The sequence below is a fragment of the Octopus bimaculoides genome, chromosome 14 (assembly GCF_046866305.1).
Source record: "Octopus bimaculoides isolate indiv1 chromosome 14, ASM4686630v1, whole genome shotgun sequence".
Lineage (NCBI taxonomy): Eukaryota > Metazoa > Mollusca > Cephalopoda > Octopoda > Octopodidae > Octopus > Octopus bimaculoides.
In genome coordinates, this window is record NC_142941.1 from 52,523,824 (window position 1) to 52,551,430 (window position 27,607).

A 27,607-nucleotide genomic window follows, 5' to 3' on the forward strand; every position below is an offset into this window, starting at 1 on the left:
TATTTTGTTTCAGTCAGTTGCTTTCAATAGAGTTTACCACAAGTAGTTTAACTATAAAAACTGAATATTTGTCACTGACGGAATGTTTATGAGCACAAACTTGATTTTAACAAAGGCAAATCAGTGTTTTGTCTTCAGAAACACATGAGTTGCTGAAAATAAATTTATTACTTTTGTCTGTTGTGTTTAACCCCAGTCTGATGTCTACCCAAGACACACAGTGACAGCTGGTCAAATTGATCAGAGATGAGGTGTTACGCCTGTGATAGACCCTCATGATTGTCTTTTTTTTCTTCTTCTTTTTAAAGAGTGTTTTAACGTGGAGAATCTGGCTGTTATTTCTAGCAGGTTATGTGACCACAAAGAGACTTCCTGTTTAGCTCAGCTGTTGTTTGTATAGGGCTTTCCTATAAGTAGGTTATCTACCTTGGCTAGGCGGCGCTCCATGTGGACAATTAAACTTCCGCAGACTATCCACGCTATTGTTATTGTTTTACGTCTTATCATGAATATAAAGCAGCTCGATGATTCAGCTATCGAAGTACTTACTGTACCTGAGTTAAAGAAATATTTAAGATTATATGGACAGTATGTTACTGGAAGAAAGGCAGACTTGACTGAAAGGTTGAAAGGTATAAAAATTCTGTCGATGAAGAATGTCAACAAAGTAAATTCATCGGACTATAAGTCTGAAGTATCGGACGATACTTCAGACAGGAATAAGCAGAAGCTTATATCTCCTCTCGGTGAAGTATTGCCTGATCCCAATCGGCTTTCAGCAACCATTCACTGATTTGGCCATGAGCATGATGAGGTGTAGAAGAGGTAGGGACAGTCGCACTATAAAGTCTAATAATTAGAGGAATATTAGATTCAATGCTGTAAATTTATTATTTAATCACACACACACACACACACACACACACACACACACACACACACACACATACACACATACACACATACATACATACATATATATACAATAATAAAAGGAATGACCAGCAAAAGTGGACTCCTATATGCTAGAAATAAATGCCGAATCGGCATCTATTTCTAGCATATAGGAGTCCACTTTTGCTGGTCATTCTTCTTATTTTTGTATGTAATATAATTTTAATCTTCGGATTTTTTTAATATGCTAGACCACTGGTTCTAATTGATTAATATCAATTTCTACCCTTTTTAATAAATATATATAAAGTTAATTGCAGAATAAAACCGTTAGGTCATCGACTCAAAAAGCCGTAGCCCACCAATGACCACATATAAGAAGTACACCATAGACCACAAAACCAAATTAGTAAAGGGAAGTCAAAATTTTTATACATAAGAATAAAAAAATCGATTAAAAATACAATAGAATAATATATATAAATAAATAAACTGCGATTAAAAGTTGATTAAAAATATTAGAGACCGGTACAATTACAGTAGAATAAATATATATATATATATATATATATATATATATAGCAAAAATATAGAGAAAAAAGTAATACATAGGGAGACGTAGCACAACAGTTCATTCGCTGAGGTCAATAAAGGAGTTCAAGATAAATAGTACGAAAGTTCAACTACCTCCCTCATGACAGCAAATTTCGTAGGTAAAATCCAATTTCAGAAACAGGAATACCGAAGCACACGGGACAGAACAACAACAGAACATCCAAAGTGTGGCAAAGTAAAATCCATATTTCACCATTCCGCAGGTAACATCAGTAAAGTCAAACCATAAACATCATTTACAGAGGATTACAAGTATAGGTGGAACACAAACACAGAACACCTATGGCCATTTCGGGGGTATATCACCGTATTTAGGGCACAATAGAGCACAAATTGGTGATAACCTCTTCTTCAGGGTAAAAAAAGACACACAGACATCAACGAAGTCACCAGTCAAAAAAAAAAATTATAATTATGAGAGCAAGCTTAAATAAATAATAGGGACTAGTCCAAAAAAAAAAAAAAAATCTAATTTTTAGTATACCCTTTACAATAGTCAGGCAGGTTTGGTAACTAAAGACTGTTAGGTTTCAAATCCAACGTAAGCCATGATGAAACATAAATAAAAAATAAATACTACCATTGTATCCATATTTTTATTATTATTTTAATATCAATATTTTTGTCTTTTTATTTTAATTTTTGTTTCTATCATTACCATTACTACCATTATTACCACTACTAATACTATTATTTTTGTTCTTATTTCTATTTTTATATAGTTTTAGGAAGGTGGAGGAAAATTTATGATTGCAAAAAGGGATTACCTCGATAAACTTATTCAAGGTTTTCAGCCCAAAAGACCTTAGAATGGAAAGGGATTCCCTAATCTATATATATAAAAATGAGAATGTGTGTCTGTCTGTCTGTCTGTCTGTGTGAATCCCTAAAACTCGAGAACTACGCAACCAATTTCATTCAAATTTTACACATGCCTTACTTAGGGTTCCAGTTGTGTTTTAGTCCAAAAAAATTATTAACTTCTTGCAAAGTTCGAGCACACGGCAACATAATATCTCCTCCACTATTTAAGTATCACGTGTCAAAAGTGAAACAAAAACACTCATGTCAAATACTTTCACTTTAAAAATGAAACTATTCCACTAACTGAAACAATCACATTTCGAAACTGTAGTGACAGATACTTTCACAGAGAGAGAAAGAGAGAGACAGAAAGAGAGAGAGAGAGAGAGATGTATATGTATACATATACATGTATATGTACACCATTTCGATACTGTAATGACAGATACTTTCAGAGAGAGAGAAACAGAGAGAGAAAGAGAGAGAGAGAGAGAGATGTATATGTATACATATAGATGTACACGTATATGTATATATATATATAGATGTACATGTAATATGTACACATATATACATATATACATGCATACAGATATCTATACATATATACACCCATCACACACACATACACATGCACACAAACACACACATTAGTCATTTGTTTTCTTATCCAAAACTACGTCAAAAGTACTGAATGGATCTTTATGAAATTTGGAAATTATATTCTTTGCATAACAGCCATAACTCCCATGAAAATTCATATATTTTTGATGTTGATGAAATTTTAACCCGAACATAACAGATGAGCATTATTTAGAAAATGATGTCACACGTTATCGAGGCTACCATTCTTTCTGGATGTGCAAAAGGGGATGACGTCTTTATTCCAAGAATTCCTCTTACTCCATCAGGAGCAGACATTCCTTTTACATTCAGAAGACTACAATTCCCCCTTCGTGTGACTTTTGCCATGTTCATAAACAAATATCAGGGTCAAACACTGTCTGTAGCTGGTCTTCTCTTGGAAGAGCCCTGCTTCTCACATGGACAACTGTATGTTGGCTGCTCAAGAGTGGGCAGCAACAAAAAACCTATTTGTATATGCCCCACAAGGGAAAACAAGGAACATAGTTTACAATGAGGTGTTATAATCACAACAGCAAGAAAGTATGTACATGATCACCTTCTTTTACGAAACTTCATTGACTTTCATATATTTATATTGATATACATATATATATACGTGTGTTTGGGTGCGTGTGTGTATATACATCTCTATATATAAAGATGATGCGTAGTCTAGACGGCGTTTTTAGATTTCATTATTCTCTTTAACCCGAGCAACGCCGGGTATTTCTGCTAGTGCATAATAAGCACTTAAATCTTTATTACAGGCACGAAGGCAAGGACAGACAACACAAAACGTGGGGTACATAAAGCGAATTATGAGATGAAATGAGTAAATTACAATATGATGATGGAATGGCTTACGAGTCCCCCAAAACTCGCAGTTTCATTTAACAGTTTTCTTATACAGTACTTATTCATTTTTCTTTTTCTTTTTATGATTCTTTCATGATTATGTTTGGTTTCAGCTCCTCCACCGTTACGACGCTTGGCAAAGTGTTGTAGCCCACATATAACCCACTTAGTTGGAAATCAAATCTGTTCATTTCTCACAGCTTCGTCGCTATCCATTCCTCCACCACTACTGCTTTCGTTTCATCATCAAACGTTCCGGGTTCAATTTCAGTCGTACCAATCCTTTTATCTTGGCTATCGTTTTTTTCCGTTTCTAAATCCTTACTGTAGAAAAGTATTGTTCTAATATTTTTTAAATCTACCTTTCCGATTATCCTTCCTTCCGCCTTTGCCTTTTCCTTCTGTTCCCTCAACACAGTCCACCAGTTTAGCCACCTCTCCTGTCTTGTCAACTGTTTTTCCTGCTTTGTGTCTTGGGTTTCAATCTTAGTTACGTTCTGTTCCTCGCTATCATTTCCATCTTCCATCATCTTTTTTTTTTCTTTCCCCTTTTCTTTCTTTTTGGTGACTTTGGCGGCGATTCAGTCCGCATACGCTTTTTTCTCCATGCTCCTCAGTCTCTTTCTGCTTTTCTTCTACCTCTTCCTGTTCGGTCAGCACCATTTCCTCCTCACAGACCTCTGTTTCTTTTACTTCGTCGTCTTCTACGGTTATTTCTCTGCGAGGACACACCGCTTGCATGTGTCCTCTACTTCTGCATTTGTAGCATACGGGTTGCCTTCCCTCCACCACGATCCGTAAACGAGTGTCATCGGAAAGCACTAATTCCTCAGCAATGTTGTGCAGGTCCGGTAGGGTAATGTGGGCCAGAATTTCTACCCCAAAACCCCACCATTCGATTTCTCTCGACCTCTCCACTTTAATGATATCCACCTTGTCCTTGCATTTATATATTACCGCTGACACCAACCATTCCATATCTATCTCCAACGGTACTCTACCAATCCTCACTCTCGCTGCCCTTCTACCGCAATACACTGGTAAAAGGGCCCACTCTTCCGTACTCAGAGGCATGGTAGAGTATTTCTTAGCTCCTTGCTCCGTCTTGAAATACACCTTCACCGTTCCGTATTTCTTTCCTCTCATAAACAGCACAACTTCCTCTGTGATTTCCTTCAGACACTTCTCAATCATTTCAGTCTCCGCAATTTCTATTTTCTTGGAGCCAATTCTTAAAGTTTTATATGCAATAATTTTCTTTTCTGCTAAATTCCATCACTTCTTTGGGTGGGTCAACCCGCAAACAGTCTCCCTCCTTCTTCAAATATTTTAAATGTTTCTTCAGATTTTCCATTTCCACCTTCACCTCTCTCATTCCCATGTCACTGGTCGGCCTGCTGCTGCTAGCTGCAGCTGCGTAGCTGGTAGTCATATTAAACCACCTCAGCAATGGCTTTCAACAACAAAACAAGCAACAATATAATAACAGTTCCTCAACAAATTCCTACAACGTATTTCCACACACGCGCTCCTTCAAAACATGACACAATAATAGTTCTTAAAACAATTTCAACAGAACGCAAATCAGAGAACTCACCGCGTTAACCGCTTTCTTCAATCAAATTCACAACACAACTCAAAAAAAACTGGTGCTCAACACGCATAATAAGCACTTGCTAATATTAACCCTAAATTGGGGGCTAATATTAGCAAGTGCTTATTATGCATTAGGGAATCCCTTTCCATTCTTAGGTCTTTTGGGCCGAAAACCTTGAATAAGTTTATCGAGGTAATCCCTTTTTGCAATCATAAATTTTCCTCCACCTTCCTAAAACTATATAAAAATAGAAATAAGAACAAAAATAATAGTATTAGTAGTGGTAATAATGGTAGTAATGGTAATGATAGAAACAAAAATTAAAATAAAAAGACAAAAATATTGATATTAAAATAATAATAAAAATATGGATACAATGGTAGTATTTATTTTTTATTTATGTTTCATCATGGCTTACGTTGGATTTGAAACCTAACAGTCTTTAGTTACCAAACCTGCCTGACTATTGTAAAGGGTATACTAAAATTAGATTTTTTTTTTTTTTTGACTGGTTCGTTGATGTCTGTGTGTCTTTTTTTACCCTGAAGAAGGGGTTATCACTAATTAGTGCTCTATTGTGCCCTAAATACGGTGATATACCCCCGAAATGGCCATAGGTGTTCTGTGTTTGTGTTCCACCTATACTTGTAATCCTCTGTAAATGATGTTTATGGTTTGACTTTACTGATGTTACCTGCGGAATGGTGAAATATGGATTTTACTTTGCCACACTTTGGATGTTCTGTTGTTGTTCTGTCCCGTGTGCTTCGGTATTCCTGTTTCTGAAATTGGATTTTACCTACGAAATTTGCTGTCATGAGGGAGGTAGTTGAACTTTCGTACTATTTATCTTGAACTCCTTTATTGACCTCAGCGAATGAACTGTTGTGCTACGTCTCCCTATGTATTACTTTTTTCTCTATATTTTTGCTATATATATATATATATATATATATATATTTTTATTCTACTGTAATTGTACCGGTCTCTAATATTTTTAATCAACTTTTAATCGCAGTTTATTTATTTATATATATTATTCTATTGTATTTTTAATCGATTTTTTTTATTCTTATGTATAAAAATTTTGACTTCCCTTTACTAATTTGGTTTTGTGGTCTATGGTGTACTTCTTATATGTGGTCATTGGTGGGCTACGGCTTTTTGAGTCGATGACCTAACGGTTTTATTCTGCAATTAACTTTATATATATTTATTAATAAGGGTAGAAATTGATATTAATCAATTAGAACCAGTGGTCTAGCATATTAAAAAAATCTGTTAATGAGGAGATAAATCAAAGAGACATTTCAATCATCTACTAACTGCGTATATGATCATGCACTTACTGATATTTTAAATACTTTGTTTGGAAAAACGGATGGCAAGGGTTGATCTTTCGATGGTCCATTAAAATTGACGAAATGCTGGGAACACATTTGACTATTTGCAGTGTAAACAAAGTCTTTCCTCACAAGTCTCGATCTCTGAAGCCAAATACGACGAATAGCTACGTTTGCAGGATATATATGTAGTGAAATAACTTTGCCGTCTACATTCTTCCTTCTATAGTGGCTGCATATACAGCAGTATTTGCGTGATTTCTTCGGAGACATATTAACCGGTCAGTACAGTATGTGAGTCGTTAGTCTGCGGAAGTTAAAGCAAGTCACTGAGCATGCGTGCATGTCATACGGGAGAGTTCCAATCAGGGGTGGATAACAACCTTATAGGAACCCCCTATACGAAATATGTTAGGAATGAAGAGTGTAGCAGAACTGCTGTCGCTGCTGCTACAATTACTTATTCCATAACTACTGTTTTTAATCTTTGAAAACATCAGTCCTTCACCAGTTCTATTCAATTAGCTGTTCTGATGATCTGGGTCTGTCTAAGACTTGGTTTCCATTTACTCATGTTGAAGATTTTTCGTGGAAAAGCAAAAACGTCACAACTTCCTATTTCCAATCCCTTAAAACATCTTTTATTTTTTTGGTTCTTTTGTGACTTATTTGTATTTTAAAAAAAGTTGGGCAGGCGTAGGTATGGCTGCGTGGTAAGAAATTTGTTTTCCAACCTCATTGTTCTGGGTTCAGTTCCATTGCATGACGCCTTAGGTAAGTATCTTCTACTATAGCCCTGGGCTGGTCAAAGCCTTACAAGTGGATTTGATAGCCGGAAACTAATGTATGTGTGTTTACACACACACACACACACACACACACACACACACACACACACATTTAAATACAAAGAGGTGAGCCATAACAGGTTGCCTAACATATTAGAAAGAACAGTCAAAAAGTCCAAACCACAGTTAAGAGCAATTTCGAAGGGAATGAAAAATAAAAGCATTTACCATGTTTTACAACCAGATCTCAGGTTTTGACCTTTAATTAGCAAATAAAATAATTTGCAAGGCGAAGTTCTCAGCGGATACCAAATAAGTTGTTGGACCAGGTAATGAAGGTCACTGAGAGGGTCATAGCCCAACTAATTAGGGAGAGAGTCAACTTAGATGAGATGCAGTTTGGGTTCGTTCCAGGGAAAAACACCACTGATGCTATATTTCTGGTAAGACAGCTTCAGGAGAAATACCTAGCCAAAGATAAACCTCTGTACCTGGCTTTTGTTGACATGGAGAAAGCCTTTGACAGGGTCCCCCGCTCCCTTATCTGGTGGTCAATGAGGAAACTAGGGATAGATGAATGGTTAGTGAGAGCTGTGGAAGCTATGTACAGGGACTCTGTCAGTAAGGTGAGGGTTGGCAACGAGTACAGTGAAGAATTCCGGGTAGAGGTAAGGGTCCACCAAGGTTCTGTCCTCAGCCCCCTCCTATCTATCGTAGTCCTCCAGGCAATAACACAGGATTTCAAGACGGGATGCCCCTGGGAGCTCCTCTATGCTGATGACCTTGCCCTAATTGCTGAGTCACTATCAGAAGTAGAGGAGTTTTAGGTGTGGAAGCAAGGACTAGAATCGAAGGGCCTTAGAGTCAACCTAGCTAAAACCAAAGCCCTAATAAGTAGGTAGGTCGACAAAACACAAACCCCTTCGTAAGTTTGTCGTTATTAAAATGATGTTGAGATTTTGATGGAAGGTTTTGATTTAGACCACTTTAAAACAGGCCAGATCTGACCTCTTACACCTACCCTACAATGTCATTCTAAAAATAAACAATTGCATCATCGAAATCTTGTAGCTGTGACATAATGCATGATTAATTCAAAACGATGTGAATGAATCAGCCTTATTTGAGAGAGTAATCTGAATGCTAAAGGATTAAACAAGATCAGGTGACAGGAACACTTTGATCAGTGTGCTCAGTCAAGGCTGACTCAGGGTTAAACAACAACACTAAGTTAAAGTACAAAGATTATAAAGTTAGTCTCTTTCTCTCTTCTTTCTTTTCCTGTTTGCCACTAATTAATGTTGATCATTTTTTAAATTAATTTAACTGAATCTTTATTTTATTCTGTTTCTTCAGATTACAAATGGATGAAGAAATGCATTCAGTTTCCAGTGGGAGAGAATCACCATGGCAATTAGTAGAGCGCAAGGTTCGTTAAATTTTCTTATGGAATACTGCTTTATACGTTTTGGATTATCTGTTGTTCACCCCCCCCCCCCCCCATCCCCGACCTGGTCAGTTTGACCTTGGGTTAAACAATGTCAGATATTCCAGCTGTGCCAATCCCATCGTTTCATTTCATATCCAGGGCTACCTTAGCTAATGCAGTCATTTGCTTTTCCATTTTATGATGTGACATCCAGCCATAGAAACCATGCCAAAACTGACATGGCACCCGAGCAGCTCTTGAGCTGACCAACTCCTCTCGAATTATCCAATCCATGCCAAAATGGAAAACAAATGTTAAATGATGATGATGGTTGTTTTAAATTAACCGTGCATGATTGAATGATGTGATTATTTTTAGAATAAGTTATGATAGACCAAACAGGTAGAATATTTAGGTGAGATACTACCACCTTGGGCTGTTGTCGGAGACACTTGCCCAAGGTGCCAGACAGTGGGACTGACCCTCAAATCACATGGTTAGCAAGCAAGCTTCTTAAACACACAACCACGCCTGCACCTAAATCACTCTTGAAAACCAAAAGTTTGTATTATAGAACTGCTGGGGTAGTTTGCAGGCAGGTTGATATCAAACGGGTTGGCAGGTTGAACTATTAATTCCAACAGATCAAGCAACTGTACAGAAGATGTACCTGAGTCAATTCAATTAGCTTACAACTCTTTTGTTACCCACCTTTTGACCTTTCAAAGGTAAAACTTTAAATTCTTTTGTATATTATAATACAAGTTGTACTTTGGTGTTTAGCTCATATTAAAGACATAGGTTGTTCTGTCTTGTCTTTCTGTTTCTTAGTCGGTCATCTCCAAATATCACTTATTCAGCTTATAGGGTTCAAAGAAGCCTCTATGTGGTCACTTGACCTGCTAGAAACAACAGCCATTTATATATATCCAAGCTTGTTTTTCATTCCACCTTACACTTCAGTTTTGCTGTTTAAACCCAGGTCAACAATGTTGAAGAAGAATAAAATCTTTCATCAAGGACACTCCATCCATGACTATTCCATATCAACTTGTTGGTGGTAGTAATTTATCTTTCATTATCTCTTTACTTGACTCAGTCATTAGACAGCGGTCATGCTTGAAGAATATTTAGTCAATTGAATTGACCCCAGAGCTCTTTTTGTCCCCCCCCCCACCTCCATTTGACAGCTGGTGTTGGTTTGTTTATGTCCTCATAACTTAGTGATTCAGCAAAAGAAACTAATAGAATAAATGCCGGGCTTTAATCGAATAAGTACTGGGGTTGATTCATTCGACTGAAATTTCTTGAAGGCGGTGCCCCAGCATGGCCACAGTCTAAATGACTGAAACGAGTGAAAGATAAAAAGTCACACATCACACACACACACACACACACACACACACACGACATTCATCTTATGACTGTGCCTCTAGCTTTGTATATTACCTGCCTCTTGGTTGACACTCTGAGTTTTACGTGTATAGAGTATGGGGGGGGGGGTGATGGGAGAGGGCCAGAGGTTAACAAGTTTAATACTCAGGGAATCTCTCCTCCACCCCCACCCCCTATCTCTATCTCTCTCTCCCTCTTTCTTTCTCTGCAGACAATATGTGAATGTTCCAAGTTTTGCAATCTGCAGTTGTACTGAAACGAGCATGTAAAACTGAGTGTTAAGCTTCTCAGTCTCTCTCTCTCTCTCTCTCTCTCTCTCTCTTTGTTCTGTGTGTGTGTGTGAATGTCTTTTTTTCAATCATTTATTTTTTTTTTTTTTTTCGTCATTTTTGTTTTGTTTTTTTGTCTTTATATCATTCTCATCCTTTGAATTCCAGTCTACATTTCACTTTCTTTTTCTCACTCTCTATTTCTCTTGCACATGTCTCTCTCTCTCTCTCTCTCACTCTCTCACTCTTTCTCTCTCTCTCTCTATCTTTCTCTCTCTCTCTCTCTCTTTCTCTCTCTCTCTCTCTCTCTCTCTCCCTTCTCACTCTCTCTCTCCTCTTATTCTCTCCCTTCTCTTTTTGTCTCTTTCCTCTGTCTCTCTCTCACACACATACATGGACACAAGGACACTTACTCTCTCCCTCTCTTCCTCTTTCTCACACACACACACACACACACATGAACACTCTTTCACACACACATCTAACATTTACATGTAATGTCATATCTTTTCTAATCGCTTTCTTTCCTTCTTTCTTTCTCTCTCTCTCTCTCCCTCCCTCTCTCTCTCTCTCTCTCTCTCTCTCTCTCTCTCTCTCTCTCCACCTCTCTCTCTCTCTGTCTTACTCTGTAGGATGATGATGATGAAATAATCGTAGATGATGCTGAAAGTCTTGATGTTTTACCTCAAAGAGACAACCCTGAAATAGTTGTGACAGCTGACAAAGTATTTGAAGCGGAACTCAATGCCCGGGCAGAGGCTGTTGTAGAACAGACTTTAGGTGGGTGACTCATTCATTGCATTACCTTTTCTCTTTTTCCATTTTTTCTTTTTCTTTTTTTTTTTTGTTGTTGCTGCTGCTGCTGCTCTGTTTCTGTGACTTTTTGGTGATTGTTTTGTTTTGTTTGTTGTTTTTTTTGTCTATTTAATTAATTCGCCCTCATCCTCATGTCTTTCACACAGATGTTTGGATGCATGTGTGTGTGTTGTGTGTCTGTTTGTGTATGTATGTGTTTGTGTATGTTTGTGTGTGTCTGTGCATGTGTAAATTTGTTTGTGTGCATGTGTGTATTTGAGTTTGCGTGTGTGTGCATGTGTATATTTGTGTCTGTTTATGTGCATGTGTATATTTGTGTGTGTGTGTACTTGTGTGTGTTAGTGTGTATTTGAGTTTGCATGTGTGCTTGTACATGTGTATATTTGTGTGTGTCTGTTTATGTGTGTGTTTGTGTGCATGTGTGTATTTCAGTTTGTGTGTGCTTGTGCATGTGTATATTTGTGTATGTGTGTTTGTGCATCTGTGTACTTGTGTGTGTGTCTATATGCATGCGTGTGTGTGTGTGTGTGTATCTGCATGCAGGCGTGTGTGCATGTTTGTCTACATACATGTGTGTTAGCATGCATGTGCATATGCACGTGTTTAATTTTTGTTTGTGTATGCGCGTGTTTATTTGTGCCCGTGTATACGGGGGAGAGAGTGGAAGTGGCATGAGTTAGTGGAGAGAGAGAGAGAGAGAGACAGCAGTTCCATTTTTGGTTCAAAATCCAACAACACTGGTTGTTTTTGTTGTTTTTTTTTTGTTGTTCACTCAACCATGACTTTCTCGCCCTCTCCACCACCCCGTACATTCAAACAATGGGTTGACCAATGTTTAGTGGTTGTGAGGTAGAAGTGCTACATAGACACCACCGCCGCCGCCACCACCACCACCTTCATGAGGATTGTGGTGGTGGTGATGGCGTCTTCCTTTTCTACCATGTTTCTTTCTTTCAATTTCCTTTTCATGTTTTTGTTCTTTCGCTTGTTTTCTTTCATTTTTTTCTTTTTTTTTACTTCTCCTTTGTATTTTCTGTTCATTTCTTTCTCTCATTCATTTTGTATACACACACACACACACACACACACACACACACACACACACACACAGGCACACAATACCCTCTTCCCTTCTCTCTCGCCAATGCATGTGCACGCACACACACACACACACACACACACACACACGCTCTCTCTCTCTCTCTCCCTCCCCCCCCTTTCCACTTCACAACATGCACTCCCTTAGTTTTTTTCTTCCCATTTTCCTATCCTTTATTTCTTCTCTTAATTCGTTAGAGCATTCACCCTTCTTATCATCATCAATTTTCTTTGTACCTAAGAATTAATTAATTATACATAAAATGAAACCTTTTATATTATTTAACTATACAAACCCATCAACCAAAAGAAAACTCGTTTTGTCTTCCCCCTCTCTCTCTCTCTCTCTCTCTCTCTCTCTCTCTCTCTCTCTCTCTCTCTCTTTTTCTTTTTAGTTTCCTCCTTTCGTCAATGATCTATGACTTCAGCAGCAAATAGTGTCTGCTGTTCATGTCTTGTTGAAGTTCAACTTTTTTGGCACTAACTCCAATGGAACTTCCTCTAATTCTTTGATACAAAACTGCCTCTTTTACTGATCCCACCTCTGATAATTACACAGAAAACTACTGGATTCTTTTAAAACTGTTCATATTTAAATTAAGAAACTTTGCATCATTAATTTTATGCAACAATATTTTGTCATGTTCTAAACATTAGCTAGATATAATAAAATAAATAAAGAAAAAAGTTTGTTTTTACTGAATGCAATCAAATTCTGCATTTTTAAAAATCAATACAAGCACATACACTGTATATTCCATTTAAAATATGTTCATGAAAGGGTTAATTTGGATGAAATTAAATCTTCAATTATTTATCATTTCGGTGGCAACTTCATTCAGTTCACTAACGTTGTTGAGAATAGCTCTTCCACATAGATTCTTTTCTGTGTAATTAACCCCCTTTTTCTTTTTTCTTTTTTTATTTTTTAACATATTTCGATGAAAATTCACTATCTTTGTTTCAATTAATTTTGAAAATAATGAAGAATTTAGTTAAATAATTTGAAATTTTGATGGAAGCTTTTAATTCAGATCATGTTAACCTTTTAGCATCCAGATTAGTCTGTGAAATATGTAGCTTATTTATTCACGTTTTAAGTTAATCATACATTATCTTGTGGCTTTGAGATTTCGATGATGTATTTGTGTACTTTTACAATGACATTGCAGGGTAGTTGTGAGAGGCATGATCTGGCCAGTTTAAACACAAAGCAGGGTAGAATATTTGGGCCTGATAGGGCTGGTCTAAATGCTAAAAGGTTAACCCTTTTGTTACCATATTCCTGTTGAAATTTACTGCTTTGTTTCATTATCACTTTGCTTGGAAACAGGCGGCAGTTGTGACTAGGAAGGGCATCATATCATAGGAAATTCTAGCTCAAGGAAGTCTCACCTGACTCTTTCTTGCAAGCATGGAAAAGTGGATGATAAAACAACGTTGGAAATGATGCTTTAAACATATGGCCGAAACTTTGAGGTCACTGTCAATGATATTCTTGTTTAAGAATATAATGAATTTGTACGAAGGAGTAACCCATTGAATTAATGTCAAATTGTTTTTATTATAACTGAACATAAAAACAAATGTTAACACACACACATACACACACACACACACACACACACACACACATTTTGAGCTTCTTGCATTTCCCATCAACCAAACTTACTAACAAGACATTAGTCAGCCAATACTATGGTAGACACTTGCCCAAGGTGCTCCACTGTAGGATTGAACCCTAAACCATGTGACTGCATAATGAACTTCTTAACCACATGGATGCACGCCTGCACGTATCCATATCCATCATCATTGATTGTATCCTCAGCTAACCTCTTTTCTGTGCTTTCTTCAGGTTCTGATATGTGGCATTCCACAGAAGAAGATATTGATGTTGTATCAGTTGAAAACAGTGCCAATGGTGCCACTTCTGGTAAGCTACACTCAACTCTGCCCATACTCTCCTGAACACTCCACTCTCGTTTATTCTTTGGAGCTTTGTCCTAAGACAACGTCTCACTGTGATTTACTTTATATTTATTTATACATGAATATGTATGTGTATATATATATATATATGTCTGTGTGTGTGTGTGTGTGTGTGTGTGTGTGTGTGTATGTATGTTTGGATATATGTATATATGTCTGTATATATATAGATATATATGTTTGGATATATGTATGTGTAAATAGGTATACATGTATGTGTATATACATGCATAAGTATATATAAATACATGAGTGTGTGTGTCATATTTATAGTAAGAGGAATTTGATACAAAGCAATAGTGTCAAAATCAGGGAGAGTAACAATATACTTTAGTGTAAAATCAGACGAAAGGTTAACAAATATTACCGATCTTAGATACCAAAAATTGGAGGTCCTATTATTTCTAAGATTCCATTGTGTTCAAGTAAATATGATTGTGTGTGTATACATTTATAAATATGTGTGCATATACACAACTATTACTTCCTTGGGTAAATGGATTCCGTAGATGGAGACTTAAAGAAGGGACTGTCACTGTTTTCATTCAAACATTTTTGTGTGAAGACATGGGATTGAAACAGTGACACGCACTTGGACATACATTCATACACACTCATGAAATAGATAAGTTGGTACATAGATGGATGGACGGGCGGGCAGGCGGACTGATAGGTGGATGCTTAGATAGACAGGTAGGTTAATAGATGGATAGATAGATAGATAAATGTATAGGTAGATACTCATGGATGGATAGATAGATAGTTATAGATGGATACTTAGACAGTCAAAGACAGACGTAACTGGATGGATAGACAGGCAGCTAACTATAAAGCACAGGTATGGCTGTGTGGTTTGGAAGTTTGCTTCCCAACTTCATATCTTGAGTTCACTGTCACTGCACATCAGTTGAGTCTTCTACTATAGTCCCAGACCTTCCAAAACCTTTGGGAGTGAATTTGGTCAATGGAAACTGAAAGAAGTCCATTGTGTGTGTTAGTGTTTGTTTACATTTGAGCTCTATGAACATTGTGAACTACAAGTGACATTATTGTCACTTCTTGCACCAATAAATTACCTGCTAGCTTCACACCTTTAAAAAATATGTGATGTAAGAGCTCCTTTACTTGAAAAAGAAGGGTTAGTGACAGGAAAAGCATCTGACTGTAAAACGATTCCTCAATAATATGTTTGTGCAAACCATGCTAGCCTGGGAAAATGGATATAAAACGAATGAAGAATATATATTATTGGATTTTATTTTGACCAAGTCAGTCTCTTGTTCTCCGAGTTTCACCTGTGTGTGCACAGGGTTTGCACACAAGTTGTAACCAAAGATCCTGGGCAGAGTTGCAAAAGATCTGACTCGACCAAAATTAATTTCTTCTATGGTTTTGAATACTGTTTTTTGCCTAACAGACAACATCAAACATACGTATGTACATATGTAGGTAGTAGACAGATACTATGCCAGAAGGACATTAGATAAGTTCATTATGGCCATATTCATTGAGAATCAAATCTTTTAAACTAATTATTCTAAACACAATATTTGTGGGGGGTTTGTGTGTGTTTTTGCAAAATTCATGTGCACCTCTTTTACTAATGCTTTCCGTTTTTTTATTTGTTTCCAGAGTCTGTTCTTTTGGATTCCGATCACTTTGGTTACTTTTCCCAATTTCGCAACATTAACAGCAATAGCAATGAGGGTCAACTAAGATTGCTCGGTGACCTGGCCAAGAATTTTCGCCACTATATGGACCACTTATCAAACTTAGCTCAGGATGACCCCTATTGTAATAACTCGTCGCTGGCATCTGAAGAGCAGAAAGAATCTCCTTGCAGCTGGTCACAGACCAGCATTAGTTCTGCTTTGGAATATAATTCTAGTATGGATGAGCCTGCCGAAACCTCAGACCACGTGACTGGAATATCCCGATCGCGTGCGAGCAGCAGTTCAAATGGAATTGGTAGACGAGGAGCTACTTCTTCTGGACACTCTAATAATATAATGGACTCGTTAAATCCTTATACCCTTTTTAATCTACCTCGTCCCAGCTCTAGTAGGTCACGTTTCCGCTGCACTCTGCTCCGTGCAGACTCTCCTTACCCCAACACATGGTCGAATGCCGGTGCAAGTGGCAGCAGCAACAGTGCATCCAGCAATCACCATCATCACCGCCGTCATCACCATCATCATCACCATCATCACCCGCATCGACACCACCACCATCACCAGTCTTCTTCGGTCGTCTCCAAGTCGACGGGGGAGGACAAGGACTTCACATCGTTGCACCATAACCATTGTTTCAAGCGCCAGCATGTACACGGCGCCAATTCACTGTGTACAGGTTCAGATCTAAGACCGCGTGAGCGTAGAAACAGCAACAGCAGCAGCAGCAGCAGCTCGGCTTCTGATATTGATGTACTAAATTTACCAACTGGTTCTCATGTTGATTTAAACTCAAGTGCCAGCCGAATGGCTTCTCGCAGTCATTCCACCAACCACAGTCCTTCTGCGCACAGCAGCAGCAGCAGTAGTAGTAGTAGTAGTAGTAGTAGTAGCGTTGGTGGTAGTAATAGTGGTGGTAATGACGGTATAAATCTCCTTTCTTGTTGTGGTGGAAACACGGGTGAAACCTCTAATGAACAGTTAGTCGCACATCCTCCACCAACAAGAAGGTACAACAGTAGCAGCAACAGCAACAGTGAATGTTTAGCCAGTGTCGAAAACCAGTTGACCTCTGTTTGCTCACCCAAGCCATGTCGTGTTGGAACACGTAATGCTAACCAAGAGACGGGCCATAGTTGCACTGGCCACACCACCATCCCGACCTCTCTAAATGCTAGCAGTGGTCAATTTGCTGCAGGCAGCAGTACTGACAACTGCAGTAGCGCCTACGTCGACTGCGAACTGTGCATAACACCCAGGAGCGATGCAACCCGTGGTTCTTGCATCCAGCACAGCAGAACCGACAACACGACAGAACCAATCGACTGTGACCAGAGGAACGACCCTCAATCCGAGTTGAGTAACTCTAGTAGCTGTGGCAGCAGTCTAAGTCAGACCTCTGGAAGTTTACTCTCGAAACTCTTGACCGTGGCCACAAACATCAACAACACAACCGGAGAAAGCAGTGTTAGTTCTAACACTGACAACTCCACGGGAGACGAGACCAGTGGCAGCACGCAAAACGGTGACGGTCAGTCGCAGTCGCCTTTATCATCCTCTTCCTCTTCCCCTTCTACGTCATCCTCATCTTCGTCGTCATCGTCTTCATCATCCTCATCGTCATCTTCGAGATTGTCATCACTGTCAAGTACGCACGGTGACTGGCAGGAGCCATTTCCTGTTATACCCGACGTGCAACTCTCTTCGGATTCTGACGACAGTGATATTGAAGTTGTCAAAGTAGAAACACTCAACAGCAGGTAAGTATTCCATCCGGTGTCATTTTCTTTTTCTCTTTTCCCTCCCCTCTTCATTTATTACCTCCACCTTGGCAAAGGTACTGTTTTCAGTTGTGTTCATTTGTTTGTTTGTCTGTGGATAAGATATCTCAAGAACCGCAGGATGAATTCGGATGAAACTTTCAGGGATGTTTGGCCTCATGACCTCATTGAACAACATAGATATATATATATATATATATATATATATATATATATATACAGGTATATAAAATATCATAGAATAAATCTTCCTGGATTATGAAAATTATCTCTGCCTCCTGAGTATGTTTGGTAATTTCATGTTTTGTGCTCTGTTTAGCCTTTATGATGCCAACCTGCCTGAAACTGTCCTTGGTCCTGTGGTATAGATTTCCTATTTTAAAAACGAAAACAGAAAACGAACTTTTTTCGAACAACGATAAAAAAATTGATAAACGAGACATGCAACATAAAGAGTATACTCCTTTGTCAGTTATATATAATAAATTCTTCCAGATGGAAGTTTTTGTGTTTTGATATTTCATATATGGTTAAGAAGTTTACTTCTCAGCCACATGGTTTTGGGTTCGGTCCCACTGTGTGACACTTTAAACAAGTGTTTTCTACTGTAGTCCTGTGCTGACCAAATCCTTGTGAGTGGATTTGGTAAATAGAAACCAAAAGAAGCCTATTGTGTAAAACGCACAGCATGCTTTTTTAGTTTCCATTTACCAATTTTACTTACAAGGTAATTTGTTGGCTGGCAGATATAGTATTGGCGGGGGTTGAGGGTGCACATGCGCCCGTTTGTGCTTCCTTGTGTTGACATTGCTTAAATAGCTGTAAATGAGTATTGTCAGCATAGAAGTGGTGTCCTTCATTTACAAACTCAGGGAAAAGATGTCTGGCCAGGATGAAATATTACCTTGCTTGGAAATAGTTAAGGGCTGGGAACAGGAAGGGTAACCCTCTTGTAGAAAATCTACTTCAGCCAAATTACGTCTGGTTCATGTAAACATGGGAGAAGTGAACATTAAAACAATGAGCATCACAAACACCCACACAGCTTTCCTGTTTAAAAAAGAAAACTGGGTGAGGCAGACGTATTAAAGGGAGGTAATTCAATGGCAGTTCCATAAAGAGTTAACTGTCGCCAGTAAACATTCTCCCTCTTTCTCTTTTAATCGATCTCTCTTTTTTTTTTTTGCTATCTCTCTCCTTTCTCCTGGCCTCTATTCTCCTTTTAATCTCTCTGAATTTTTTTATTCTCTTGCTTTGCAGACGTCCTCCAAATGGAGCTGATGGCAGGACCACAGTCGTCGTTGACCTTACAGAATCCGATGATGGTAACATAAAACATTTCTCAGCTTTCTCAAATTAACTTTGTATTAATTGATCCTTGTCCTAATTAACACCGACCAAATTCACGTGCCACGTTGCTGTAAAATACAAGAGTAGTCTAACGGAATTAACTGCATACTTTAAGCATGTCTACACTTTCTTTTTAATCCAAACTCTAGAAATATAGAGAAAAGCTATGATTAATATAGCCATCATTTATGACTCAGCCATAAAGTCAGGATATTTTACCCTTGTGTAGGGTGCATAGTCTTGCTTGCTCTAGAGCAGTAGCATTCTTCAATGTGGGTTCCGAGGGTCTTATGGCTTTTGCAAAAAATTCCTGAGATAGGCTTCTTTCAGTTTCCATCTACCAAATTTACTTACAAAATTAAAGTTAGCCTTCGGGCTGTAGTCGTAGTAGTAGTAGTAGTAGTGGTAGTAGATGCTTTGCCCAAGATGTTGCACAGTGGGACTGAACCCCAAACTACTTGGTTAGCAGCTTCTTAACCATGTAGCCATTGCCAAAGAAAAGAAAACCAAGCGGTTGACTGCATTTGTCATTGACTGATTGTTTACTCTTAACTCTTTTACTTGTTTCAGTCATTCGACTGCGGCCATGCTAGGGCACCGCTTTTAGTCGAGTAAATCGACCCCAGGACTTATTCTTTGTAAGCCTAGTACTTATTCTATCAGTCTCTTTTTGCCGAACCGCTAATTTACGGGGACGTAAACACACCAGCAAGCAAGCTACTTACCACACAGCTACTCCTGCGCCTTTATTTATTAAAAGAAATCTCCTCGTCTGTGTATTTCATAGCTTTGTAATGTTAAAATCTGTTTGTTTTTTTTAAATTTTGTTTCAGAACCCCTTTTAAGGTCTTGTGCGATGCTGTGCCAGCAACCTTCAACTGTACCTACCTCTCTTACAACATCGACAACCAGTTCTTCGGCCTGGCCAGTGTTTTCTACGGTCATTTCCTCGTCTGCATCAGCAGCAGCAGCTGCTTCGGCCCCGCGGATGACCACGTCGCCTTCCGCGGGGCAATCTTCCTCGCACAACATGCCGTCGTGCATGCTGTCTGGTTACAGTCCGTTGCCGACCAGCTCTGGACATCACCGACACCAACACCATTACCACACACCCACAATGGCATCGGCCGTGTCCCCGCAGCCGCCACACCAACACCAGCACCAACACCAACACCAGCACCACCACCAACACCAACATCAGTCTCAGCACCACCACCAGCATCAACACCAACACCACCAATCTCAGCATCACCAGCACCACCAGCATCAACGCCAACACCAGCACCAACACCAGCACCAGCATCATCAACACCAGCAATCTCTACAACCGTTACCTGCTCACCTGATGCCCATACCAACCTTTTCATCACCTTGCTATTTTACGAACCGTCAGTCATGCTCAGACCATACGTACAGCTGTATACCAGTCAATGGATGGGTGAGTAACGTTATCGATTTCATTAATTACATGCAATTTGCAGTTTTTTACATTGCAAAGGCGCTTGGCTCAGCTCTCAATCGTTAGGCCATGAATTCGGTTCCTGGGGACACAATATGCCCTTGAGCAAGACCCTTCATTTCATGTTGCTCCAGTCGGCTCAACTGGCAAAAATGAGGTTTTACCTGTCTTTCAAAGGGCCAACCTTTGTCACACTCTTGTCACACTGAATCTCCCTGAGAACTACATTAAGGCTATACGTGTCTATGGAGTACTCAGCCACTTGCACGGTAATTTCACAAGCGGGCTGTTCCATCCATTGGGTCAGCTGTCACCCTTGTCATTGTAACTGACAGAATGCCAGTTACTTATGTTCTAAGTTCAAAATCTAGCCAAGCTTGGCTTTTCTTTTTATCCTTTCAAGATTGATAAAATAAAATGCTAGTTAAACACAATGGCTGGAGGTACCAACTAACCCTCTTCTCCCAGTAATTGTTGGCTTTCTGGCTAAATTATAACCCATTAATTAACTGAAATAGTGTTGTTCTATATTTAAGAGATGAGGAATTATGTACATTATTTACATTTGATGGATATTTGTCCTCATTTTGTTTGTTGATAACACAACGTTTCAGCTGATATACCCTCCAGCCTTCATCAGGTGTCTTGGGGAAATTTCGAACCTGGGTTCTCATTCCTAAGGTATTTTTTTTTTATATTATTATTGTTATTATTATTAAGGTCACTGCCTGGAATCGAACTCAGAATCTTGGGGTTAGTAGCCTGCGCACATGGGGGTGGTTGGAATCCTTCCACAACACTATGATACAAACTTCCTGTTTTAAAATTATCTAAATCAATTGAAACAGTCGGTGTATTTCAACAGAAATATGGTATCGAAAGGGTTAAGTTGGCAAAACATTTTATATTACCCAGTCTGTAAATCCTTCTGGAAGGGGGCAGGAATGCAAGCAAGCCAACATGCCTCTTGATTGGAAGGTTATTCCATCACTGGGTTACTCATTTACAGCTGGGTGAACTGGAACAATGTAAAATAAAGTGTTTTGCTTGAGAACACAACATGCCTCCTGGTCTGGGAATTGAACCCATGATTTAGCAATTTGTGAGTATGACACGCCTAACCAACTAAACCATGCACTTTAACATGAGACCTTATAATAATTAAATCTAAACATTGTGTCAATATAAATTAATATAAATTTGCATGTGTTTTCATCTGCAGCAACCAGACACTATGAGGAGATGTATGTTCCATGACAACATTCCACAGTCTTCTGTTCCACCACAAGCTCACATTCACTCAAGTGCATATACACATGGCTGTAAGTATCTGTTTGCCAGTCTATGTGTCTGTCTGAATATATATAGCCATCTGTGTGTTGTTTCTATCTGAATATATATCTGTTTGTATGTGTGTGTGTGTCTATCTGAATATCTGTCTGTCTGAGTATGTGTGTATCTATCTGAATACATATATGTCTGTGTGTGTGTGTGTGTGTGTGTGTGTGTCCATGTGTCTATCTGAATATATTTCTGTCTGTGTGTGTGTCCACGTGTCGATCTGAATGTCTGTCTGTATGTGTGTGTGTGCCTGTGTCCATGTGTCTATATGTGTGTGTGTCCATGTGTCTATCTGAATATATATCTGTATGTGTGTGTGTGCATCCATGTGTCTATCTGAATATGTATGTGTCTATGTATATGTATGACTGTTTAGTTGCCCCCCCCCCCCCCCCCCGTTGGTTTAATTCAAGTTAGTTCCTGTTTCTCATTGACTGCCATGTTATGTTGGCAAATAATCTTTAAAATTCTTTATTTATTCATTACAATAATACATGTTGTCATCATCATCATTTATTATCCATTTTCCATGCTGGAAGGGGTTGGATTGTCCAACAGGAGCCAGCAAGCTGGAGGGGCTGCACCAGCCTCCAATTGTCTCTTTTACCATAACCTCTACAACTGGATGCCCTTCATAGCACCAACCACTTTACAATGCTTTTTACGCATCTTATTGTTTATACAACTGTTATTTGTTTTTATTTTAAATATGTCTTAATTTTTATTATTGTTGTTCTCGTTAACTTTTTTCATTTCACCTTATTATTTAACGAATTTCACTTATTCTCTCTCTTTTTCCCCTCCTTTCCAGGTATGTGTGCCCACAACAGCCATATGTATCACAATCCTTACCGTTCCCGACCGCCACCTGCTCACATTCACCATCACCATTACCACTCGGCTCTCGTGTCGATACCACACTCCCTCCATCTACCCCCTCTGCCTCCTCCTCCGCCGCCTCCGCCTCCCCCTCCGCCTCCCCCGCCCCCGCCGCCTCCACAGCAAGCATCGGCCCAAAGTACGTTGGCGCCGCCGCCGCCTCCCCCGCCCCACACTCCGGGTCCCTTGCCAGACATGCGGGACATGAGGTTCTCCACCGCTGTGCTCTTAGCTATCGCAGAGACTAACTATTCCGACAGCAACAACTCTGCTGGTAACAGCAGCTGCACTAATACGACTGCCTCAACGGCTGTTGGTCCCCATGCCATCCACAACGCATCGTCTTCGCTGTCGGTCTCCTCCAACGAAGCAGTCGACGGCAGCGGAGAGGAGGACGATTCCTACACTCGTCAAAGTAGTACCTTCAACAGCTATCTCAGAAGCCTTAACGAGAGGTCAACCTCATCTTCCGCTTCTTCCTCTGGACATTCGCGCAGACCTGTCGATATGCCAGCTCTTTTGTAAGTTTGCACCTTCTTTTTTATTTGGATTTCCTTTAAATAAAGCACTCGCTTTTTTATTTTTTTTATTTTTTGTAACTTTCTATTATTGAAAAGCAGAATTTGACTACATAACCCAGTTACTAAATCTTTTGCTCATTTATATATATATATATATATATATATATATATATATATATATATATATATATACATATATATATATATATATATATATATATATATATATCTGTAAAAATATGTGACACTTATTCGGTAGCCTCGATAAAACTCCAAGTTTCGGATGCCGGGGTGGGAACCGACGCCAACATCTCTTCAGTTATCCGGCCATTGAAAATTCCTGTGAAAATCTTTCTTTTGTTGTCCTTCCTATCAATAAATATATATATATATATATATATATATATATATATATATATATAGCATCATCAACATCATTGTTTAATGTCTGCCTTTCATGCTAGCATGGGTGGAACAAATATATATATATATATATATATATATATATCTGTGGTTGGTGAGAAAGGCAAGGATAATATTGTGTCTTAAGGTGAATCTTGTAGAAGGGGCTCTTTCATTGTCCCACATTGTAAGGGTGCTTGTAAATAGTTAGTGCAAGGAGAACAGAGCATGCAACCTGCAAACAACCTAAATATGCTATTTTATTATCTGCCCTTTTAATTCCAGTGTTATTGTTTCTCTTTATTTATTATTCTTTCTCTCCCTGCAGGCTGACAGAGCCCATGTCAAACTGTGTTGCTCCCTCTTTACACCAACATCTTCATCACCATTTTCACCATCCGAGCCATTTCTCCTTACTGTCAGCCAATAGTTTACGAACTCGAGAATTGCTCTTGCCTCGTCTTTTAGGAATGGGTGCGCCATTATCGGTGAGTATTCTTCTTGTTCCTCTAAATACTATTCTGTTACCAATGAATCTGTGCCGTTAAAAACACCTGCTGCATATGGAATTGGTCTTATTATTAGATTGCTTCTAAGGTGCACCCAATTAAATGTATTTCTGTATATTGCAGTATCTACCTTACAATACAATCATCATCATCATCGTTTAACGTCCGTTTTCCATGCTAGCAACAGCTTAGGGCTAACTAAAGCCTTGAGTGAATTTGGCAGATGGAAACTGAAAAGAAGCCCGTCATGTGTGTGTGTGTGAGAGAGAGAGAGAGAGAGAGAGAGAGAGAGACTATTAGTGTTGGTGCGTTTGCATCCCCATAACTTAGCGGTTCAGCAAAAGAGATTGATAGAATAAATACCAAACTTTTAAAAGAAATAAATACTAGGGTCAATTGATTTGATTGAAAATTATTCAAGGCAGTGCTCCAACATGGCCACTGTCTAATGACCAAAACAAGTAAAAGTTAACATATATAGGCTCAGGCATGGTGTGTGGTAAGAAGCTTTCTTCCCAACCACATGGTTCTGAGTTCAGTCCCACTGCATGGCACCTTGGGCAAGTATCTTCTACTCTAGCTTCAGACCAACCAAAGCCTTATGAGTGGATTTGGTTGGCAGAAACTGAAAGAAGCCTATCGTGTGTGTATGTGTATATATATATATATGTGTGTTTGTGTGTCTGTCTGTCCCTCCACCATCACTTGACAACTGATGTTGGTGTGTTTATGCCCCCATGACATAGCGGTTTAGCAAAAGAGACTGATAGAATAAGTACTAGGCTCACAAAGAATGTGTGCTAGAGTTGATTCGTTTGGTTTAAGGTGGCGCTCCAACATGGTCATGGTCAAATGACTAAAAGAAATAAAAGAATATATATATACTGGCTCCTGTGCAAGTGGCACGTAAAAGCACCCACTACACTCTCGGAGTGGTTGGTGTTAGGAAGGGCATCCAGCTGTAGAAACTCTGCCAGATCAGATTGGACTCTGGTGTAGCCATCTGGTTCGCCAGTCCTCAGTCAAATCGTCCAACCCATGCTAGCATGGAAAGTGGATGTTAAACGATGATGATATACTGTGAATGAACAAACAGCTTTTGTATGTGTGACATTGATCATTTTGTGTGCTTTTGAGTTGGTTAGTCTTGGAGATGGATCAGAATTGAGAGGAATTGCTGTACTATAGCAAAAAATGGTGACAAAGATGAAAAATGAAAATTTCCGTAATGTTAGCTGAGATACTCGTTGGGTGAAGGAGGAACAAAGCCATTGGTTTATGCATGACTTTTAGGTTAACAGAGTAAAAAAAAAATAGGTTATAACATGAACAGGCAAAAAAAAAGAGGAAAAAAATGCTTTCATTGTAATATTTACTTGTAAACCTGTGACATGGTAACCAACTAAAGAAAGCTGAGCTAATAACAATAGCCTTAGAAAAGGTATTACACAAAATTTATAAATATCTTTTGCTGGAAGACAACAGCAAAAATCAACTCCATGCTGTTTGTGGTAAGGCATGCGAAAGGATACAGTAAAAAAGCACTTGGGTAGGTAATGTATAAAGATATTTAAATTAAGCTGATTGGTGGAGTGGGGTGGGAAGTCTTTTTGTTTTTGTTTTTGTGTTTGTTTTTTTTCTCTCCTCCGTTTCAGTTTACTTGAATATTTGTTGCAGCAACAGAAAATCTGAAGAGGGCAATGCATGGTTATTGATACAGTAGTTTCTTAATGCAAATTGATTACAATCTGTCTACGGAAGATTAGTACTTGGTCCTATTTTTGTATGTTCTCAGAGCCAACCGCCACTGAACACGATTCTTGTATAAGAATAATAAATGTGTATATATGTATGTGTGTGTGTGTGTATGACAGCTTTCTATCAGTTTCTGACAAAGCTTTGGTCGGCTCTGAGCTATAGTGGAAGTTGTTTACTTGTCTATGTTACCGTGCTGTGAGACTGAATCCAAAAATACATCGGTAGGAAGCAGGCTTCTTAACCACACTGCCATGCCTGCTTCTATAATGAAGCACACAATACAAACGGTTGTTCAGATGAGGTGGAGGGGAATCGATGCTGTTTCGATTTTGGTAAATAAACAGTGATTAAAAGGCAAACAATCGACAGGAAAACGGTGATGATCAGGTACTCTAGAGTACCAGTGTCAGCATGTGGGTTATCAGTTAAACTCAGTTCATTCTGTGTCTTCTATTTGGCCATGAAATTATCTTTTACTTGCTTCAATCATTAGGTTGTGGCCATGCTGGGGCACTGAAGAAATTTTTTTTTAGTTGATGAATCAACCCCTGTATTTTATTTGTTTTCTCTTTAAACTGGTACTTATTTTATTGGTCTCTTTGCTGAACTGCTAAGTTATAGGGGTGTAAACACACCAACACCAGTTGTCAAGCAGTAATAGGGGCCAAACACACACACACACACACACAATGGGCTTCTTTCTGTTTCTGTCTACCAAATCCACTTACAAGGCTTTGGTTGTCTCAAGGTTACAATAGAAGATGCTTAAGTTACCATGCAGTGGGACTGAACCTGGAACTATGTGGTTGTGGAGCAAGCTTCTTACCACACAGCACTGCCTGCACCTACAAAATTTTTTTTTTTTTTTTGTCGAAATAGCCATACAATGTTTTTATTGCATAAATTTCCCATTACACACCAGTATTATTAGACACACCTATAATTATAGACTCAAAAGAAAAAAAGTGCATTTTGAAGTACAACAATATAATTCACTGTCTTACCTGACTCTTGGTTCAATGTTGACTTCAATCGTGAAATGCACAGACATTTCAGTTACTGTTCAACAGGGAAAATAATTTGATATTTTCTGTGGCAAGTAACAATAATTTCTCTTTGTTGCTTCGAGGCTCAGTACATCTAAGATCTAGCAGTAACATGCATGGACTGGCACTCTACACCAACTGGTTAATTTTCCTGGGTGGCTGTGCGTTTAATTGATTTGCCATGCTAATTGGTATGTGTCGTTTTTCTTCTGCTTCACTGCAATATTTTTTTTGCATTCGAGTCAGGTTTATTAACACCGCCATGTTATGTTTTCAAAATTGTCGATGGGGGACACAGTATTTCATTTTACCACCCTGTAATATACTAACCAAGTATATTAAAGGTTTTATAAGTCAGTACTGTGTTCT

The 27,607-nt window shown here is 38.7% G+C and overlaps 1 protein-coding gene and 1 long non-coding RNA gene across 6 annotated transcripts in view; one reads left to right on the forward strand and one right to left on the reverse strand.

The window, feature by feature from the left end:
• LOC106872319 (uncharacterized) overlaps nucleotides 1-27,607 on the forward strand; it is a 65,898-nt gene that overhangs the window by 28,417 nt on the left and 9,874 nt on the right. For 2 of the 4 annotated variants that reach the window (XM_089362927.1, XM_089362926.1), the window contains exons 2-10: nucleotides 8,880-8,952; nucleotides 11,249-11,396; nucleotides 14,389-14,466; nucleotides 16,155-17,952; nucleotides 19,234-19,298; nucleotides 20,157-20,761; nucleotides 22,005-22,104; nucleotides 22,935-23,523; nucleotides 24,254-24,413. In XM_089362927.1, coding sequence (XP_089219053.1) covers nucleotides 8,887-8,952; nucleotides 11,249-11,396; nucleotides 14,389-14,466; nucleotides 16,155-17,952; nucleotides 19,234-19,298; nucleotides 20,157-20,761; nucleotides 22,005-22,104; nucleotides 22,935-23,523; nucleotides 24,254-24,413 — 3,609 coding nt within the window. In that variant the 5' untranslated portion in view covers nucleotides 8,880-8,886. Of the gene's footprint in view, nucleotides 1-8,879; nucleotides 8,953-11,248; nucleotides 11,397-14,297; nucleotides 14,467-16,154; nucleotides 17,953-19,233; nucleotides 19,299-20,156; nucleotides 20,762-22,004; nucleotides 22,105-22,934; nucleotides 23,524-24,253; nucleotides 24,414-27,607 lie in introns of those variants that run through there. The other 2 variants (XM_089362929.1, XM_089362928.1) reach the window with 2 other exon arrangements.
• On the reverse strand, nucleotides 1,305-27,428 carry LOC149132725 (uncharacterized). Of its 2 annotated transcripts, none has more exons than XR_016244349.1 (2): nucleotides 27,197-27,428; nucleotides 1,305-5,629 (listed from the first exon to the last, which is right to left on the reverse strand). It is a non-coding gene; the product is annotated as an uncharacterized LOC149132725 (long non-coding RNA). The 2 variants fall into 2 exon arrangements; XR_016244348.1 differs by lacking the exon at nucleotides 27,197-27,428 and adding an exon at nucleotides 6,742-7,069.